At 46.4% G+C, this 21697-nt stretch overlaps 2 protein-coding genes across 3 annotated transcripts in view; one reads left to right on the forward strand and one right to left on the reverse strand.

Annotated features, from left to right (window-relative positions):
- The window catches only part of LOC146353610 (exendin-4), a 491914-nt gene that overhangs the window by 102110 nt on the left and 368107 nt on the right, over nucleotides 1–21697 (forward strand). The window lies entirely within an intron of this gene.
- Nucleotides 2591–11911, reverse strand: LOC146353612 (aquaporin-5-like). 2 transcript variants are annotated; one of them, XM_084836885.1, is made up of 5 exons: nucleotides 11473–11911; nucleotides 9306–9470; nucleotides 7908–7991; nucleotides 4173–4281; nucleotides 2591–3383 (listed from the first exon to the last, which is right to left on the reverse strand). In XM_084836885.1, the coding sequence occupies exons 1-5, from the start codon at nucleotides 11833–11835 to the stop codon at nucleotides 3298–3300; spliced, it is 807 nt and encodes a 268-aa protein (XP_084693011.1). In that variant the 5' UTR covers nucleotides 11836–11911; the 3' UTR covers nucleotides 2591–3297. The 2 variants fall into 2 exon arrangements, with proteins under 2 accessions (XP_084693011.1, XP_084693012.1); XM_084836886.1 differs by lacking the exon at nucleotides 2591–3383 and having other exon boundaries at nucleotides 4108–4281.

Genomic DNA, 21697 nt, shown 5'->3' on the forward strand with positions numbered 1-21697 from the left:
TGGTAATGAAGAAAATACTTTGATCCAGGTGGTGAGCCACAGCACGTTTTCGCAGCTCACCACAAGGTGACAGCAGGTGACTGGGGCAGGGATCCATGTCCATCCTCGACATGACCTTGTGCCTCCTGCCAAGCAGGTAGCAGAGAGGGCTGATGTCCCCGTGGACTTGCTTGCTTGAGGGCACAGTGTGAGAAGCGGATGCCTCCTGGATTGCCTCTGCAGGTTATGGGGCTGGGTTCCCTCCTGTCTGTCAGGTCAGAACAGTGCCAGAGCTGCACTGAGTTTGGCATGGTCAGGTAAAGCAAGCACGTCTGTGAGAAAGCCCTGCTGCAGCTACAGGTCTGGCACAGCAAGGGAGGGGCCGGCAGTCCTGCCACAGCACAAGCCAGCCCTCTGGAGGTTGCCTGAGCTTGTATATTCCTTCCCAGATTGCTCCTGGAAAAAGTACTGAGGGGCTGTGGCTCAGTGGCACAGCATCTGCCGTGCATGCAGGAGGTCTCAGGTTCAATCCCCACCATCTCCAGGCAGGGCTAGGAGAGAATCCTGCCTAGGGATGGATGGGCGCCCCCCTGAGTCCAGGTTCTCTGGGTGCCTGCCAAGCCCCTGCCCCCGCCCACATGCCCCCAGGCCCACCCCTGACCTCCCACCTTAGGTTTATTGGCCATTCACAGCATCATTTTGTAGAAGAACAAATGTGCGCATATCTACTCCCACCATTTTTTTTTCACAAAATGGCAGGTGCAGAGATTGCCAGACGGGCCCAGGCTGACTGCAGGCAGCTCAGCGAGTGGGGGGGGGGCAGGGAGTTTGAGGCAGGATCCTCCGGATTCCCTGACCCAAACAGGCACCCGCACCATCCCTAATCCTGCCTCACAGCCTGGAAAGCCATTGCTGCCAGGCAGTGTCAACAATATTGGGCTAAATGGACCACTGATGTGAGTCAGTATTAAGCAGTTTCCCAAGTCCCACTTCTCCTTGATTGCTGCAAGCTGCTGTTGTGAAAAGCCAGCAGCCACACCGCTTGGGGATCTGGAGCATGCTCCAAAACAGCAAAGCCAGATGTTAGGGGAAGCAAGCAACTCTTCTGAGTCTGCTGAGGCAGGGGACAGAAGAGTGGCAAAGTCTCTACGCAAAGAAATTTTAACTGGCCATCACTTGGATAGTGGTTCTCAGTCTTTGGCAATGTTTTCGAATTTAATCTGAGTTTCCATTGTTCACATGTGGAAAATGAAGCACACCTGAGCAGGGATGTCCATCGGTGGGAAATCTGGCCCTTTGGGGGCTCACCAGATTTCTGCAGCTTCCCTGCCTGAGCTTGCATCTGCACGTTGAGCCACAGGTGTTGTCCTGGAATCTGAGAACTTTGGGTTTTTTAAAAAAATGTGTAAAAAACAATTTGTGCCAATTGCAGCTGCAGTGAAAATCACACAGATTTCAGGTGCACTTTTGCAAATTGCGCCGTAAATTGCATGATTTGCACAGATTATAGCCACAATTTACGTGAATTGCTTTTTATGCATTTTTTTTAATTAAAAAATGCAGATCAAATTGGGTCAGCTAATGGGAAAGCAAGCCAAAGTCTGGGGGTCTGAGCTGATTCATCCAACATCCCTAGATAGTACGGATGTGGGGCTTTGTGCCAGCTAGCACTGCTCCCTCCTGATGACATATGCACTGGCAATGTGCTTTGGCGGCCACCCATTCAGCAGCCACGTGAAGAGATTTACGCATGAGGTAATCCTGATTGGGGATGCAACACAGTCAACATGCAAGTAATTGTCAGGGCACAACCCCATTTCTGTGAAAATCCCTTGCATGGCACAAACCTGCTGGGAGCAGGATAATAATTGTCACCTGTCTGCTGTATTGAGGTGCAGAGAATGAACTGTATACTGTCCCTTTTGGGGCTGGGGGAAACTGGCTGTCGTGGGCCTAGGGTTGTACAGATCCCCTTACCTGGGGTCCATGGGGGACTCCGCAGGCAGGGGGAGGCGATCTGGTCCTCCCCGCAGAATCCTCCCCAGCCGGCTCCGCTAAGCAGGGAGTCTGCGGAGCCGCCGGCCGGCTCCATCCGCTGCTGGACTTCCAGCTGCTGCAGCCGGGTCTGCAGTCGCAAATGGCTCCGGGTGTAGGGGACACCATTTGCGTCCCTGCCTTTGGCTGTGATAGGCTACATAAATATTTACCTAGCCAATCACAGCCAATGGCAGGGACGCAAATGGTGTCTGCTATGCCAGATGCCATTTTGTTCTGCAGCCCGGCAGCGGATGGCTGTGGAACAAAAATGGTGACCTGGACCAGCTGCTGCCAGGTAGGTTCCATCCTGGGGGGATTTCGGGGGGGGGGGTAGTCCGTTCCACCTTGGACTCCAGGGGGCCGGATTCCAAAGAATCCGGCCTCATTGGAGTCCGTGGCGGATTTCTCCGCCATCCCTACGTGGGCCTGCATTTTGAGCCTTGCTGTGGAGGCGTACAAACTGTGTAAACAAACCAGTTAAGTTGCCAACATCTGCGTGGAGCCCGTATCAGTAGTCCACCAGCACAAGGTCCTCCCTGAATCCCATGGACCTCCAAGCCATTGCTTTTGCTGTACAGTCTCTTTTTTAATTGATAATAAATAATACAATATATTACAGAAAAGCAAATAATAACAAAGACCCCAGATGAACGGCATTCTTCTTCAGCAGAAAATAAATGCAGTGAGACACCAGCCAGTGCAGAAATAGCAGTCCACTCCTCACCCAGCTCAAGCTATAAAGCTTTGGAATGGGCCAGCAGACATATCACCCTTTCTGGATTTCTATCTGGTGATCAACTTCTTTTCCCTCTCATGTCTCAAATTTTCCTGATGCCCACCTGACCTTTGGTTCAGCCCCTCCTCACACCCTGTTTAGTCCCTGAGGCAGGGCCTAAGACTACTTTATGTCCGTAGGATTGTCAACTAACCCGGGGGGGGAAACACACCGCTGCCTGGAAGTTTGGGGGCAGGGAGGATTGTTGTTTTGTGTGTGTGTGTTTGCTTGCTTCCTCCGGGCATGTGGCCAGGTTATTTTGTTTAGCAGCCAGAATAGTGATCTGTTAGATCTTTTTTTAAAGTAAAGTTGGATTTTTTTCAAGCAAAATTCAACCATGCCATATTCACTTAGTGCACATGCCACACTTGAAATGAAACGCCCACACATACATCTGCCTTAAAGAGCTGAACGCGCCGTTGCACATGGTGCTGCATGAGTTAGCAGTGTGCACGTGTGTGCTTCGTCCACAAGGGAGTCCTGCTTTACAGGGGACTGTCCTTTGCTCAAAGTGCTGTCCAGTCCAAGTCCATGCATGCTTCCTTTCTGCTTTCCTTCCAAATAGGTTGCTCCCGAAGAGCCAGTGATGAGCCTAAAAACAACAGGACTTGGTCATGTGTGGGACCTCATATGAATTGTCATAGCCCTCGGCACAAAACGGTAGTCAAATGTCTTTCTCCTCTTCCAGAAGCCCATCTATAACCCCATCTTGAGTTCTTGTTAATATCTATGCTGTATTGTGGATTGATGATGTGGTATTAAACATTTTTAAAAGCTAGTGGCAAGCATGGGTTCATATATGAAATGGGACCAAGCTTAGGAAATTCAAGCAAAAGCCACCCTGCCCCCAAACCACTTGAAAGCCCAGAAGACTGGGGAGAGGGGAACTTGTTCCGGGGGCCCATCAAGAAGTCAGATGTAAATAACTGAACAAATGTCTGAAAACCCTGCCTAGTTGCAAATGCTCACATCCTAGGCATGGCTCTAGAAGACTTCCAAGGCTTCGCAGGCCCCCAAGAGATTAAGACTCCGTTCTTGTTGTCTGGTGTTACTGTTCGAATGCATCATTCCCAAAATGGAGAGTGTTGGAATGGCCCATTCTTCAGCCATGCTTTCCCCCATGCACTCACAGGCACAGGTAACCATATGTTCAAGACAGTTATTCACACAAATAATGTCTCCCCTGCTCCCATAAACGCTTCCACACTAGTGGAAACTACATGTTCTTTGGATTGCAAGGTAGGTATACAGTCAGTGTTCGTTGGGCATCAGGTCTGTGAAGTTCATCTCCTCCTGCTCATCCAGAGCACGTCTGTTCATGGGGAGGACATTTCCATGCTTTTCTCTTTCTCTTCCCACTCCTCTTCTGACTCATAGGTACCTTTCACAATTGCGATCCTCTCGGACATGTTCATTGGGTGGGGCAAGAGAAAGTAGTTGTAAAGCAGAGAGGCCAGGATCCCTCCGCAGATGGGTCCTACCCAGAAGACCTGAAAAAACAATGGAAGATATGAGAACCTTTCAGAGACTGTTAGACTCTCCCTGGTACCAGCTTTACTAGCAAAGACTATGACTAGCAAAGACTATTGTGGGATATCTCTAATCCCACTAATACCTCATTGGTTATGGCAGGGGTGGACAAATGTGCCCGACCAGATGTTGCTGGATTGCAACCCCCATCACCCTTCACCATTGAGTGTGCTGGCTAAGGGCTGATGGACATTGCAGTTCAACAACATCTGGAGGACCACACGTTCCCTAGCCCTGTGTTAGCCTGTTGCATCTGTGTACACCTTTCTTAATTCTGATTTAAACTTATGGCTTTATATTGTGTTTAATATGTTATTGTATGGTATGGTTTTAAACGTTGTCTTGCAAACCATCCAGAGAGCTTTGGCTAATGGGCGATACAGAAATGCAATAAAATAAATAAATAAAGGCTTAGTATCCAGTGTTCTCTTTTTTTCTATGGCAAATGGTGTGCATGAGGCCACCTTCCTTGGTATTCCCTCTTGAGCACATTATCTTTGCAGCTTTCATTGTGCTCCCATCCACCTGTTAAGCAGCAATGATGTTTCTTTCTGGAAGTGGCTGGATCTGCAGTATACGCCTAGCATTTATTTATTAGTACTTTGTCAAAGATGTTTGGGCGCCATCTTTGGACTTGAAGTGGAAGGATGCTGCCACTGTGTTTGTCCTAGGAAGGCAGTATAGAGAGGCATGAGTTCACCCACATAGCCAAAGCATTCTGTCACTGATAATGGGAGTTATGGCAAGGCATACCCTTTCCCACAATGCATAAGGTCAAGAGAAGAGCAGTTTCTTCCCTGTTTAACTGACCTGTTTAAGTCCTAACACAGGACTGGGCAAAGGCTGTACCAGGCCCTACTTTACAGTTGCCTCTGAATTTCAGCCAATTATAATGGTTCCTGCTTAGGCATAACGTCTGAGGAATTTTAGAGGAAGTAAGATGAGTCTTGCTAAAAAAAGAAGAAGCAAAATGTATCAAGGGCATAGCCTACGCACACGCCTAGGTTGCTTCCATGTCTTGACACAAGCAAAATGTCATGGCAAATTTGGAAGTTCCTAGTTGGACCCCTGAAGCCAAGGCATTTTAAGGGAAGCAAAAGCAGTCTCCATAAGACTGGTGAAATTTTCAGGGGGATTTCAACTGCCCAAGATTTCCCATTTTCCCATGTTAGGGACCACACAAACTGAGTTGTGATATGAACGTATGGGGTGGTGGCCAAATTCTAGGTAACATCACCATCATTGCTATTATGGGATTGCGAACAGTATTGATTGCAGACATTACTGGCCTACCACTGTCCCAAAGCATAAATGAATAATGCTATATGTTCTTTGGTACATTAAAATACTTCTGTGTTCCACCTTTGTACTTCGGTATTGCCTCCATAAAATGCTGGCTGTGCAGTGATTAAGGATAGGTACACTTGACCTCTGCCACTGTCATCAACCCTATGGTGAAAAGTTAGATTCTTCTTATGAGGGGCGTTGCTAGGGTCTTTAAAGAACTGGGGCACAGGCCCATAACACAAATTTGCACACACACACACACACACACACACACACGAGTCTAAGCGCAAGTCATATATGTGTGTGTGAGTGTGGTGCGTGCATGCAGTGTGCTTGTGTGTGTGTATAGATAACATACATACATAAGGAGTGTGCACTGACCCTCCACCCCACTTCAAGTCGGACCCCAATTCAGCATTTTGGAAAATATCCCACTTCTGCTCTGGCCAATTTGTATTTGGACCACTTCAGCTCAGCACCCAACCTGAGTCAATGTTTGGAAAAATGAGTCTTTATGCTTCCTGTTGACTACCATGGGAAATTAGAAAAAAACAAAAAACTGTAACTCTTTTCTCTTGGTCAGAACTAGATAATTTCAGGCATAATAGTCCCCTAGAAGGGGATTGCTGGGTAAAGGCAACTGACAAACAAAACAGCCCCAGATTTGTTTCTCTGCAACCATGTGAGCCCACTTTTCTCAAAGGCTTGAGTGAGGAGGAGAAAAACCAACCCTCTTGTCTGTTTGTATAAAGTCAAATACAGTTCAGAACTTCTCTTGCCCGCCAAAGAGAATTCTCTTTAAGAATTCCCCAAGATATGCTCTGGGTGGAATAAAGAAGAGAAAGAAAGAAAGACAGACAGACAGACAGAACAGGATGGGGGGGCAGGTAGAGAGAATTCCCGAAGCCAAGTGGCTCCTTTCAGACAGGAATTTAGGAGGCTGTGCAGGGTTTGCAATGATTGCATGTACTTAAATGAGCTTTATGAGGTGAGGTGGCTGAGGGCTTTTTCTAGCTTTTTTAAAACTGTAGAACCTATTTAAAAGCCCCAGCAGTTTCTAGACCATGATGCCACATAGTCCTAACCCTCCCTTTGGGATTATTTGAGTCCTGCAGCTATTTAGGAGAAATTAAAGTGGAGGGGGAGAAAGAAGTTTTTGTGGAGGCTGATTGGATCCTTTGCTGTACTGAAGCTACTAAACTTCTGCTGAATCCAAAGGTTCCAGTTCAGGGCAGTATCAGATGCTGTGTGAAATACCAGTATTTCACATGGAGCTCTTTCCTCCCTTCCTTCTCCCTCTACAAAATTTCATTGCAGGCAAGCTCACAACAGTGGGCATGTAAGAGCAGAAAAGAAAAGTAGGGGGAGAAAGGTTGTTTGCACCTCAAAAAACAAACACCCCTACACCAGAGATTAGGGACAGTGACCTCCTAATGGTCACCTTAAACACCTTCTGATCAGGATCTCTAATTCCCTGGGTGACTTGACAGTTTTTACTTTTTGTTTTAGACTTTGAGAAAAGGAAAATTTATGCATGGCTAGTGCAAAAGCCACTGGACCTAACTGTCTGAAATCTGGTAGGTTCAGTCAGCTCCATAGGGCCTGCTAGGTCCCCAAATTCCATGAATTTATGTGGAAGCACAAAACAAATTATAGCTCTTTGCTTTGACACATTTTCTTGAAAATAGCAAACTTTACCTGTAACTAGCACAAAAGTCACTGGACCTAACTGCCTGAAATTGGGCAGGTTCCATCAGCTCCACAGGGGCTGCCAGTTTTCCGAATTCCATACACTTATGTGGAAGAACAAAGAAATTATAGCTCTTTGCTTTGACACATTTTCTTGGAAAAAGCAAATTTTACCTGTGGCTAGCACAACAGCCCCTAGGCCTAACTGTCTGAAATTTGGCAGGCTCAGTCATCTCTATGGGGGCTGGCAGGTCCCCAGATTCCATGCATATATGTGGAAGCACAAAAAAAAAAAGCTCTTTGCTTTGACAGATTTTCTTGAAAATAGCAAATTTTACCTGTGACTAGCACAAAAGCCACTGGACCTAACTGCCTGAAATTTGGCAGATTCAATCAGTTCCATGGGGGCTACCAAGTCTCCAAATTTCATTGTATTTATCATACAAACTAAAAACATTATGGCCATTTTTGTTTTCCAATGCAAGTCAATGGAAAATGTAAAAAAAAAAAAAGACAATTAGGACAGCTCAAAAGATCCGGGGCACAGCTCAAAAAGACCTGGGGCCTATGCCCAGGTGAACCTTTCTATAACAATGCCCCTGCTTCTTACCCAGTGAGCAGATGTGAATCTTTTCATGACAACGGCAGGCCCAAAAGACCTGGCAGGGTTCATAGAGCAGCCAGTAAAATAGATCTGTGGAGGGAAGAAATGACGTGGGTGAGGCATTTAAATATTTCCTGCAATCTCAGTGCAGTTTCTGTCTGTCGATCAATCCACCATTTCCCTCTCTTTCCACTGCAACACCAACTGCACATTCTCCCTCCATCTAGCATTCGCCATGCCAGATCTGTGGTGCTGTCTTGGAAAAAGCAGTAGGGAGTCCCATAGGCATGGCCCCTCCAGCTCCCTGCAGCAGATCCCCACTAAACAAAGGCGAGGGAGCTTCCTGGCAGCTGCTTCTCCCAGCAATGGTAGCAGTGAACAGGGAAAGGCAGAAAGGATGTGGTGAGGAAAAGGTACCATGAAGAGCAGTGATTTTGGCACTGCCATCTATGGCATTGTTGCTGTGCCGCTCGTGCTCCCACGGAGGCCATCAGCATGGGATTCAGCAGAACCTCAGTGTGGATGGATTGGGGTGGGACCAAGATGTTTGAATTCTGCTGATTAGATCACTTACAAAAGCCTACATCATCCTGAAGGGACTTTACATTAGAGTTATTATTTTCATTGTACTTGTTGTCGCTTTTCTGGTTCAAAGGATCTGGTGGGTGAGTAACAGGGGACGAGAAAGACTCTTGAGAACACAAGAAGCTGCTTTATACTGGGTCAGAAGAGGACAAAAGTGACACGAGATCCCACAGGTGCCAGTTTCTTATGTGGCAACTTCCCCAACGTTCAAAGGACAGACATCTGGTTGTCTAGCCCAGTATTGCTGACACTGACTGGCAGTGGCTCTCCGGGGTGTCAGGCAGGAGAGACTCTTCCCAGCTCTCCCTGGGGAGATGCCAGGGATAGAACCCGAGACCTTCCACGTGCAAAGCTTGTGCTCTGCCACTGAGCTACAACCCTTCTTCTCTGTCTGAGATCCTGCAGAGCTGTTGTCAGTCACAGTAGACAAGTCTGGGCTAGACGGACAGAGACTGACAGCCACTGCGGTGTAGTGGTTAGAGTGCTGGACTGGGACTTGGGAGATCCAGGTTCTAGACCCAATCAGCCACGAAGCTCACTGGGTGACTTTGGGCCAATCCCTGACTCGCAACCTAACCTACCGCACAGGGCTGTTGTGAGGATAAAATGGAGATGAGGAGGAGGGTCATGTAAGCCGCCTTGGGCTCCTTGGAGGGAAAAAGGCAGGATATAAAAGTAATAATAAATCAATAATAGATTCTGACCCGCTGCTATAAGGTAGCTGAGGGCTGCCGTGAGCTGTGAATGTTAGGAACTTTCCATCTCCCCCTTCCATTTGTTTTTTGCACAAAAGCTGAAAGCCATAGCAGAAGCACTCACCCCAACCAGGTGACCCAGGGTGACAGACAGTCCGATGGACAGAGCCGGGGAGCCCACGTTGTCATTTCGGCGTCTGTCAGTCGAGGCGAAAATGCACAAGACGAGTTGGAATGTGAGGATCATCTCCACCACCACCGCCTGGCCTGCGGTCGTGTTGTTGCTCAGCTGTCAGGACGGAAGCGGCAGAGACTTAGGCTACAATCTGATGCATTCTTTATCTAGAAGAAACTGCCACAGACAATCAAGGGAAACCACTTCCGACTAAATAAATACGCTTGAGGGTGGCTTTTAATTAAAAAGCAGTTTCTGAAAATGCACGGAAGGGCTTTGTGGATGCGGCTAGTCTCCAATCCCTTGAGCCAGTAAAATGCATGTTGCGCTGTCCTCGAGCATTTCCATGCTTGCTGGGGGTGTGGTGCTTCATGCTAAATAAACAATTAAATTCACTGAGTGTCGACAGAACAAACGTGGAATTTTATCACTCCCCTGCCTGCCCCCCCCCCCCCGGCCAGAAAGCAGCCTTTCAGAGTGACTACCATGGGGAAAAAAGTCTCTTCTAAAAGGAGGAATCCATCTCTCTCTTTTGTATCCCTTTTATTCCCTGCATTTATCTCCCTTTTGTTGTGGATGTCACATATCTCACTGATCCAGCTGTGAGATATTTCCCCCCTTGGCTAACAGTGTATCCCTTCGGAATTGCCTTTAAAGCAACTGGTGTCTGTTGAGGAACACTGAAAGTGGGGAATCCACAACAGTTTGGAGCTGATGAAAGGATCCACTTTTTTAGGCAGCCTGAAACAAAGTTCCCTTGACCCTTAAATGTGTCTCTCTCAAGCTCATATTTAGTGTAAGAGTAGTTTAGATTGAACTACAAGGATTCAGGATCTAGTTGTGTTGGGATGCGCACAATGAGATTTTGAGACCTTTGGGCAAGGACTTAGGATATTTTCACACATGATTACTTCAGTCAGGTTTGTAATGCAAGTATAAACTATAATGCCCTACATGGGCCAGAAGGCTCATCTGCATTACAAAATGCCTCTCCTTATGAAGGATAAGCAGACGGTAACGTAAGTTGTGCCGGAGCAGTTCAAGGGCCAACACTGACCCAAGTGTTCTTCTGCACCAGCCCTCCCCAACCTGGTGCCAATGGTCATGCTGGCTGGTGCATGATGGGAGTTGTAATCCAAGACATCTGGAGAGCACCAGGCTGGGGAAGGCTGATCAGCATTTCCCCTGCTTCCAGTATCATCCCCACTGTAGCTTAGCCAGGCTTCAGTCTCTGTCCAGACTTATTGAGGACGAGGTGCCTAAATCTTCCCAAATGGCTTATTTCATCTAGCCACACAAGCCAGCACAGATTTTAGTGCACTGAATCCCCTTAGATCAATGGGCTTAATGTTGGATCATGAACTTCCACAGGGACCTAAGGAGACCTGTGCACACAAATGGGAAGTGGCGTGTGTCCAGAGGGGCTGCGCATATGCGCGGCTGCCTGTGCCAGCCCATGCATTGCATCGAATGCTGCTCTAGAAAGACTCCCAGTCTCTAAACACATGGGGAAACAGTGGGGAAGTCCTTCTGAAATGATCCACCTGAAAAGTCTGATGGTGTGGGCAAAACACAACACACACTCCTTTGAGTGCCTTTCCAAGATGTCTCGAGGCAAAGTACAAAAATTCAGCATGGGACATATCAAATAATTCCAAATTATTTCCAAAAACCCTCAAATAAGCCAAAAGACTCCCATAGATCTCCTCTGTCCCCCACTAACTCTTGGTTCTTCTTCAGTTGGCAAAGCTGGAGTTAAAGTTTTTCTTGCTTTTGGGGGTGGGGGGGGTGGGGACTGACTCACTCATCCCCTTAGGATATGAGAAGGCTTTGGAAGAAATACAGCCTTGTAAATTACTCTGCACTGGTAACCTGTCATGCCATCAAACTGCCGGGTGTATCCTCAGAGTATGCGTCTATCTCACTCTGCAGGGCAAACATGCAGGTGGAATCCCTTGCACCACAAGCCATCCAGGAACAGCGTAGCTGCCCGTTGGCTTCAGGTCTCTCCTGAGATGCAGATTCCCCTTATGGGCATATCTGCTTGCCCAAGAATTCCTCCCAGAAGCTGCCAAACTGGGAATCAATCACGTTCCCAGTAGCAGAAGGTACTTACCCCATTGGCTGCCAAGTTGCCACGGGCGTTAGTGGGAGTCACTCCGTAAAGGATGCCTGCGCCGGCAATGCCCCCCACCAGCTGGGCCACAATGTAGAACAACATCCGGAGGAAAGAGATCTGGTTCCCTACAAAGAAGGCAATGGTCACGGCCGGGTTGATGTGGCCGCCGCTGATGTGACCAAAGGTCTGGACCATGGTGCCGATGGCCAAGCCAAAAGCCAGGGCGATCTGGAGGACACTTGGCAAGGCTGACGGCCACTTCAGGGCTGAGCCCAAACCAAAGAAGACAAAAACCATGGTGGCTAAGAACTCGGTAAAGACGGCTCGGAGAAAAGCCATAGTGCAAATTTCTTTCCTCATGATTGGGCTGGAGCAGGTGGAACGGCACTGGTGGCATGCAGGATTCTCTTCAGTGCAGGATGCTAAGGACTGTAGCAAAACACATGGCCATACAGATATATATATTCCACAGGTGTAGCAAGAAAGGATTGCACCAAGGTGTGGGTGGAGCCAAGAAGCTAGCCAGTCCTCCTCCTCTTCTCCCCTACCTCACCTGTTCCTGTGCAGATTGGAAACTTTCCATCTTCCAACAGCATCTAAACCTTCCCCTTTTGTCGGCTTCAGTTTTGGTGCTGATTTTCTCCTTTTCTCCTCTGGACAATGGGGGCCCTATTGAATGGCCCTGCTGTCATTCAGTAACCACAATATTGCATAATGACACAGAGATTAGCACCTTGGCTGTTTACTCTGCCTCCCGCGCCCCCCTTCTCTTTCATACGTTCCTTCTGTTCGTAACGAGCTTCATTTCACCAGTTCAAGAACAAAAGAAAATATTTTATGGCAGTCATGTATTATGCCTTGAATATGCTTTTTCTTTTCTTTTTTTCTTCCTGAGGAAGGGAAAGTAATCAGGCAATAATTGTGGACAGTTCCGCAGAACTGGATCCACCAGTACACCAACATTTATGAGTTTCTCTGGATCCCTGGAGTTGTTGCTCATTTGCCCCGGAGAACCTGAAAGCCAAACCTTTTGCCCTGTGTGTACTTCCCTATGGAAAACTCGGAGCATGAATAAGGGCTGTGAAAAATGTGTAAAAATAGATGCAGCAGCCTGCAGGGCTGTGAAATGCACCAGCAATGTAGGAGTTCTGCATATATGACTCCTTTCAGTTTACAGCCTACAAAGAAGCAGGAGAAATGCAGCACCCAGCGAGGACATTTGTGGGTTTCGTTCGAGCTGAGTGGATAAGTTGGACTTGTGGATAGGGGATGCAACTCTTTCCCCTGGTGCCATTTCCCAGATCTAAATCCCCTCCAAAGCTGCTATTAGAAAACATACCTATTTTCTCCTGCAGAACTAATCACAGCTTTAGGGGAAGGCAATTCAGATTGGGGAAACAGTACCGGAGGAGGTCTAAGTACCATCTCTTGCAACACCACTTCCTGAGTCTTCGAACAAGCTGCATAGAACTGGTAATTTCTGTGTGTGTGTGTGTGTGGGCGTGTGTGGGTTGAAGAGGGAGATCCTGATCACAGATCCCCATGGCATGTCTTGTTTGAGCCTGATAATACAGAATGATTGTCTATACTGTATTGCTCTTGTGGCAGTGAAACATCTGACACTGGTTGGCCTGTCTGGTGTGGTGCTGTGGCACAGGTTGTTCAGTTGCACAGGGAAAGGAACAGTTTAAAATTCACCTTCAGTGAGGATAGGCAGATTGTCAGTTTGGCTGGGAAAACCCCACAGAGGGGAAAGCTGTGGATTGAGAAGAGGTCTTGGGAGGTAGAGAAGCTCAGAGGCAAAAAAGAGTGAAGAAAAGGTGCAGCATAGGCAATAATAGAGAACCTGAAGGAGGGGTTGGTGGAGAACGAGATTTGAGGAAAAGGGCAGACAAGGCAGGAAGGTGAGGCAAGAAGGGTCAGCCAGTTGTGGCTTCTACTGTCACTGTAGCATTGTGATCTGACAGTCCCAAAGGGGCAACAATATATATATATATTTTAAAAGAACTGAATTGACTGGAACTAATCAGCCATTTCTTTACCAAACTATATGTCACTTAGGAAGCATATCTGTTCCATCAACAACTCTATGGGGCAGGTTGCCAGAATGTCCATTTTACAGATAAAGAACTGTGGTTGAGCTGCAGTGACTTTACCAAGGCTAATAGTACAAAATTGGTGGCTTAGCAAGGATTTGAGCTCATGACTCCCAGCTCCACAATATGGGAATGGACTGGAAATGCCACAGGCAGGTGAGGACTGGAATGGTCAAGGTCAATGCAAGGCAATGGTCACATTTAAATCTGCGTTTTGAACGTATTAATAGGCACATGTGATCAGCATCCACACCACAGGTCCTCCTTACATCCACATCTCTCAATGTAGAACTGGCGTCCTTAGTAGGGATGTTGGAGAAATCCACAATGGATTCAAATGACTTTGGATTTGTATGGATCTGACCTTTGGATTCTGCAGTGGACCAGCTTTTTCTTAGTTGTGTGGATTCCGTAGACTTGCAGATCATTAAAAAAAAAACATTTTGGAGGGATTTGCACAAATTTGCACTTGCGCAAATGCAAATTAGTGCAAATGCAAATTAGCATGAATGCAAATTAGTGCGAATGCAGAGTAACGCAATTAGAATGAAATTCTCATAAATATTTTTTTAAAAAAACTATTCCATCACTTAGTTATTGATGGAACAAAAGACACCTGACAATCCACAAACACAGATAGAATGGATTTAACAACATCTCTCGAGCAGGGTGTCCTGCACTGAGCAGGGGGTTGGACTCAGTGGTCTTATAGGCCCCTTCCAAGCCTGCTGTTCTATGATTCTTTGATTGATACATCCCTAATCCTTAGTGAGGTTTCTTATGGGTTAATAGAACTGCTGCTGGTGACCACACCAAAGGCAAGCGGCAGGTGAGTTGTTCTGAGACGGCTTGTGAGGAGCGCTGGCAGTGTGCCGGCAAACACGCACACTTGATATTCCACTCTAATCTTTCCTGAACTGTAATGCTGAGTACAGAAAGGGCAAATAAACAGTACTGTCTCTGTACAATGCATGTGTTTGTGTGTCTTTGTGTGTACAGGACAGGGTGTGTACATTTACAGTATGGATGGAATCAGTGTCATTCACTTGTTACCACTTCACAACGATTGATGATTTTGCCTTCTCTTCACAGAGACTGGCTGCCTTCTGCATTCAAGCGGGCAGGAAATGCATATGAAATGGCTCTGTGTGATCCTAAGATGTGATACCAGAGCAAGTCTGGTGTAGTAGTTAGAGCAGGGGTGTTGAACCTCTTTCAGCCCAAAAATTAAGTTTTGGATAAATGTCCAGAATGGGGGGGGGGGACATGCAAAAGCCAGGAAACCACCAAACGATCAGTGGTCAGAGGAAAGGGGTAGGGGGCAAGCTGGTGTACCACAGAGGACTGGATTGGGTCTCTAGGTGGGACAGATTTGGCTCACGGGCCTAAGGTTCAGCACACCTGGGCTAGAGTGTAGAACTAGAACTGGGGACACCATGGTTCCAATTCCCACAAAGCCATGAAGCTCACTGGGCTCCCTTGGACCAGTCGCTTTGTCTCAGCCTACCCTACCACAAAGGGCTGAGGTAAGAATAAGATTTCAGTGGTGGGCAGACAAGGGAGAACCATTTACACCACCCTGAGCTCCTTGGAAGAAAGGAGAGATAAAATCCCATCCATTTTTAGGAGTTCATTTCCATTTAACCCTTTTTATACTCCCCATGAAGTCAAATCTGTTCATTTTGTCATGTACACATGTCTTGTCAACAGAGGTGTTTCTGCTGCTGTTGGTGGACAACAAGGAGTTGTTGTTAATGATAAGATCAGTTAGACTGGTGGGCACTAAAGAGAGATATTGGTGGCCCCGTTTTTGTGGAACTCTCTCCACTGAGACGTAAGTTTGGTCCTGCCAGAAATGGGGCCTTGAAACCCCATTTCTTCTGAGCTGCCTTTAATTAAGATGAAATAGTGAATGGTTTTAATGACGTTTAATTGCTGGTGCTCTTAAATGGTTAGATTTTTATTGCTTGCTTCATTTACAGTGCAACCCTATACATGTCTACTCAGAAGTAAGTCCCTACTGAATTCAATGGGGCTTACTCCCAGGTAAGTGGGTATACGATTGCAGTTTTAGGGTGCAATCCTATGCATGTTTGGACAGGGGGAAAAAAACCCTACAACTCCCAGCATACTACACCCAGTCATGCTGACTGGGGGCTGGGGCATGCTGGGAGTTGTAGGATTTCTGTGTGTCTAAACATGCATAGGATTGTGCCTTTAGTTGTTTAACTTAATTACATACATATGAATGTAGTGCTCATCTTTGGAATGTTCTAACTGACATTTTAATATGAAGGTGTATTTTATAGGAAGTGTGCTTTTCTTTTCTTTTATGTAAGCCACCTTGAGATAGCTTAGCCTTAAAATGCAGCCTATACATATTTTAAATCAATCAATCAATCAATCAATAATATTGTAACTAATTGTTCCCAAGTACTTGAAAGGTTGTCACAGAGAGGAAGGCCAGGATCTCTTCTTGATCATGCCAGAGGGCAGGATACAGAATAATGGGCTCAAGTTACAGGAAGCCAGATTCCAGCTGAACATCAGGAAAAACATCCTGACTGTTAGAGCAATACGACAATGGAACCAATTCCCTAGGGAGGTGGTGGGCTCTCCCACTCTGGAGGCATTCAAGATGAAGCTGGACAGCCATTTGTCAGGGATACTCTGACTTGGATTCCTGCATTGAGCAGGGGGTTGGACTTGATGGCCTTGTAGGCCCCTCCCAACCCTACAGTTCTATGATTCTAAGTATATGTATTTAGGGTATGGTTGCCAAAACAACAGAAACGTAGGTCAGATTTACATAGAAAATGGATGCCACGAGGTTGTTGTCCTTTGGGATGGACGAATCTGTCAGTTTCAATTTCTCCCAGTTTCATTTTTTTTTAATCAAGTTCTTTCTGTTCATGAAGATATTTGTGAAGGTTGGCAAGTTCTTATCAAAGAATAAACTGAATGAAACTCTCACCCATCTGCACTGGCCAAATTCAATAGGTTTAGCTATTCCTATGTTGTATCTGCCTGACATGTAGTTGTGAAAGATAGGAGCATGTAAAAAAAAGAGGTGGGAACCTTCATTCAGCACCATAAACATGGTTGAATGCACAGGGATTCAAGCCAGACTTTGAAAAGATAAGTACGCAAAGCCCTCTGCTTGAATGGAGAAATCTGTCGGCTTTGGTTCCTCCTACATCCATTAAAAACAAACAAACAAACAAAAAACTCATGTTCTTTCTGTACACTCATGAAGAACATTGAAAATAACTTACCAAAATTCACAAAAAAATGAATGGAACAAAATCTCAACCATTCCTAATTGCACTTCTTTTTTTCCTCTGGCTTGGCTTCTTTTCTCCCTGCTTTTTGTCACAGAGAAGAGCAGCAGAGACATCCTAGTAGCCTAATTTCTCCTCTGCCTATGGAAGTGAAACTGCCAGGAAGGGATGTGAGGAAGGAGGATGCTGGGAGCACAGGACAAGGAAAGAGTTGGAAGGTGGCTTCCCAGCCCAAGTGCTTGTAGCAGCTGTCAGAACCTTGATGGCTGCAGAGGGTGAAACTGAGGCTGTGGTCCACATGGTGACTCATCATGTGAACAGGAACACAGAACTTACTCAGGGAGATGTAAGGATAAAAATGATTGCTCTAATGCAAAGTCCTGCTGTGGGGTAAAAGTCAAGATAATCCCCCACCCTTTACACCTCTTCCAGTGTTTGCAGCACCTATGTAATCCTGACAACAGTGCACAGAGCAGGTGCTGTGCGTTAAAGAGCATACAGAGCTCAAATTCCTAGAGGATTACTCATGCTAGCCAACCAGCTCACATACTGCAGGGTAAATGGGGAAATAAAATCCGCAGGATCAATGGCCAATGTGGCTGGGGGGGGGGGATCTTTCTTTGACCCCAAGTCTGGCAATCTGGAAAATCCATCCTCCACATCACTATCTCCATCTCACGTAATATCCTGTCACAGGTATTGGCCATTCCTCATTCCTTAGAGAAAGAGGGAGGAGACCCAAGATAATACTGGTGTGTGTGATATTGGGGTTTTTTTTTGGGGGGGGGGAATTAACCTTTCCTAGCTCCAGGTTGCCACAACTGAGGCATCAGAAAAGAGATCCTATGACATTCTTCATACATAGCTGCCTTGAACCCAGGGAAGGTTCACAACACTGCCAGGCATTTGCTCCTCCCTAAGGAAAAGGGATGATCAGGCCTGCAGACTGGAAATACACAGTGAACTCAGCAGAGGCCCATGGCTCCATGAGTGTGCACCCTGCAGCCCACATCATGGGAAAGAAATTGAAGGTGGGAGGCGATAAATTGAAATTCCAGGCTTTGAAAATTCTCTTGGTGGTCCTGAGTGTTAATCTTCTATCTGTTCATCCCCTTCTGCCTCTTCTCCATTATTGCTTTACATATAAGATACATTAGCCTAGGATAGGATCCAGTGGTGCCCTACCACTCACTGGTTCACAGTATGCATGTGGGCGGCCTCAGTGGTGGCATGTGCAACCCCTACCATCACTGGCGATGATGTAGCATTTCCAGGGGCAAGCCCCCGAACGACTGGAAATGCAACTTTCTGGAAGGGGCAGGTTGTGCCTTCTAGAAGCATGCCTTTCCATTCATTTGGGGGCTTGCCTCCAGAAGTGCTACATGGTGGTAGGACACTGTTGGATGTAGGCTCCTTGACCACAGCTTTAGGGTCTGGGTTGCTAACAGGGTGGCTACTTATGCATTGCCAAAGAGGACCAAAGGATGGTGCAGATGTACATAAAATATGCATATGCTAATGTATATGTCTAGATTAGGGGTGTATGAGGAATTTCAGTTAATTTTTTATGAGAATTTACCTAGTTCGCACCTTCTGGACATGGACTCAGACACAATCTGTGATCAAAGTCCATTCATTTCCGAGATTGCAATGTGATTTGCGGATCAAAAAATGTGTTTGACAGCATACATAGATTTGAAAAATGCACACATATACGCTTTAATCAATGGGAGAAGAGTGCATACATTTCAAAGATGTGCACAATTGATGCATACATTTGGAAAAAATATGCATGAAAATATGCGCAGATTTTCATGCAAAAAGAAAAACAACAAAGCTTGCAATCTGAACTGGACTCGAGTCAGAACAAGCTTTGAGATGGAATTTGGAGAACTTCAGAGAGCTCAAATAACATAAGGACATAAGAAGAGTCCTGGCCCTGCTTGATCACACCAAGGGTCCATCTAGTCCAGCATTCTGTTCACACAGTGGCCAACCAGCTGTCAACCAGGAACCCACAAGCAGGACACGAGCACGACAGCACCCTCAAGTTTTGCTGATTTACACATCCCTAGTTTAGATGCAAATTCAGAAATCATTACTATCCTTTAATTAGAAATACAATACATCTGGCCATAGCAAGGAAGGCTGTGATCTGTGTGGCTGGTTCAGTCTGCTGCCCAGGTGTTCACTGCTGATGGGCAACTTCAAGGCCCCTGCCTGGTCTCCCTTCTTGTGGTTCAACTTGAAACCAGACTTGGACCTGACAAACTTTCAAATAGAATCTGCCTTCAAAATTCAAATAGAGGACTGTTCAGTGATGGCCCTTCTAATAGAGGACTGTCCTGTGTTAAGTAGGACACATAGCCACCCTACCTGCTAGTTCCCTGTGAAACCTCAAAGTGGCTTCAAATTCCTGGTAGGATTAGATAAGCACCAAACTGCACCCCTTGGATATTACTGTTGAACACTTGGCAACCCTCAAGGGAGGTTCTCCGAGCATGGGACAGTCATGCTCCTAGGGCACACAATGGCTGTCTAGCTCTCCCTTCCTGCCCCTCCTCATCCTTCCCCAAGGGGGGGGGGAATCCTAACCTTGGAGTAGGTGGAGGAAGTTGCAGGCAGTCTGCACTTGGCAGGGAGACACTCCAAGCATAATACTTGCCTGATGGGCTAGGCGTGCATGACAATGTCTTTCCTGTATGCATTCCTGAATGCAAAAGTGGAATGTATGTCTCAGGCAATTTTCACAATTTCCTGAGCTTGAATGAATTCAGGTTTGCAAACATGTGCTTCAGAAAATGTGCGTCCCCCCTCCCCACTCCAAACCTGCATTTTTATGCTTTCGCCTATGGGTTAAAACCTGCACATTTGAGGGGAGCGGTTGCTTGGAAAAGCATGCATTGAAAATGCACACTTTCCCACATTTTTAAACAAAGAAAATACACACCTTTTTCTGTTCAGAAAAAGAGACATCTTCATTCAGGAGCAAAAATGAGGTGAGGTGAGGCGAGCATTGAGGTGGAAAACAGAATATAGACAAGCTTGAACATTGCTCATTCGCTCATCCCTATTTCTGACACCTGCTATTCCTTTTCCCTGCCCCAAAGAATTTTATTGGACCTAGAGGGGGGGCTGGACAAAACAGAAACTGGAATAAAGCAACTCCTTTGCTCCGGAAGGGGATATCTCATCACACACACTCTTCATTACGGCAATGTTGCCGAATTCCTAATTGTCTGTAAATGATACTCCCATACGAACAAAATTCAAGAGCTGAGGCATTCCGTAGTTACCCTTGTTGGAGACAAAATCACAGAGCCAAGCATGTTGGTGCAAGTTGCAAGGGCTGATCAAAGAGCACCTCCTAACTTTCTCTGCCATGTTCTCAGGGCTGCAAAAGTAAGTGAGTGTGTGTGTGTGTGTGTGTGTGTGTGTAAGGGGGGATTTCTCAGTGCTGCAAAAGTAAGTGAGTGTGTGTGTGTGTGTGTGTGTGTGTAAGGGGGGATTTCTCAGTGCTGCAAAAGTGTGTGAGTGTGGGGGGGGGCAATTTCTCCACATTCTCAAGTGGTTTGGAGAAATTTGAAAGTGTTTCAGGGGGTCACCAGTCAGAAGCATTTCCTCTTCCTCCTCTGTTTTTTTCCTATCTTGTTTTTATTGAAACAGTTTAGAGATCCTCACTACTCCTGTACTGGTTGTTTGTTTAAGCAGAAAAACACAGAAAAGTGAAGGAGGTGCCAGGCAAAGATGGTCCTGGGCTGGGACTTTAAAGTCCTGAACTTTTATCTCAGATGCCTGAGGGCTGAGCTGGTTAAGGCTATGCTCAGAAGCAAGTTCCTCTATTTCCACCACATCATACATTCCCCCCCCTCATGTGCATGCACACACACACATACACACACCAGTGAGTGCTCACTGTACATACTCCTGGTTAATCCTTCAAATTTGTGGTCTCTTTCTCTCTCTGTAATGCATATCAGCTGAGTCTTTTTAAAAAATGCCTGGAGAACAGTGCTCTTGAGCATGAGCAGAATGCCCTTCCAACAGTTCCCACAAAGCTTTGAACCCCAGCATCTCTTACATTACAGCAGAGTCCTTGGCATCCAGCACCCTACTCAGAAAAGTAAAGGAAGAAAGCTCCCCTTCCCTCTAAAAAGAAAGCCTCCCTCAACATGCATGAGGTGTGCATGCACACAATAGAGATGGCATCTTCTTTTATCCTGCAAAGATTTGCTACTCCCTCTGTGGCTCATGCTGAATTGTGGATGCAATTGCACGTTGAGATATCTGTCTGATCTGGAGGGAGAGGGGTGAGGGACAGGACCTCCAGTCGACTCTCAGAAAATGAAGAAGGAACTTGGTGTCCCAACCCCATGGCACGCAATGGCTCTCCTAACCCTCTGAGAGCCAGGCTACATTTTATGGGACATAATATGAAGTAACATTAAAGAGAAAGGGGTACTTTTAAGCATGCAGAGTCCTTTTGATCCATCACTGTACAATCACTACATTGACTACAACCTTCACTGCCGCTGAATTATTAAAACAATGCGGACTCTCCATGTTTCTTCCCCTGAGCCCAAATCCCCTTGTGAATAAATTGGATTAAGCTTCTAGATGAGAAATGAATTCTAGACAGGTTTGAGCCATTATATTTCATGTTGAAATGAGGCTTCCTGTCCCTTTTACAGCTGCAGCAGAAATGCAGCAGGTCCAGCATTTCACCAATATGAGGGTGCAGTGATGGAGGAACAATCTCTGCTAGTTATGCAGCTGATTCAGTCACAGAGCCCCTTTAAGGCAGGGGTGAAGAAAAGGCGGGGATCCTGTTAGGGTGTGTCAGAA

The sequence above is a fragment of the Heloderma suspectum genome, chromosome 2 (assembly GCF_057233095.1).
Source record: "Heloderma suspectum isolate Gila_16-S chromosome 2, 16-S_ref, whole genome shotgun sequence".
In the NCBI taxonomy this organism is placed as follows: Eukaryota; Metazoa; Chordata; class Lepidosauria; order Squamata; family Helodermatidae; genus Heloderma; species Heloderma suspectum.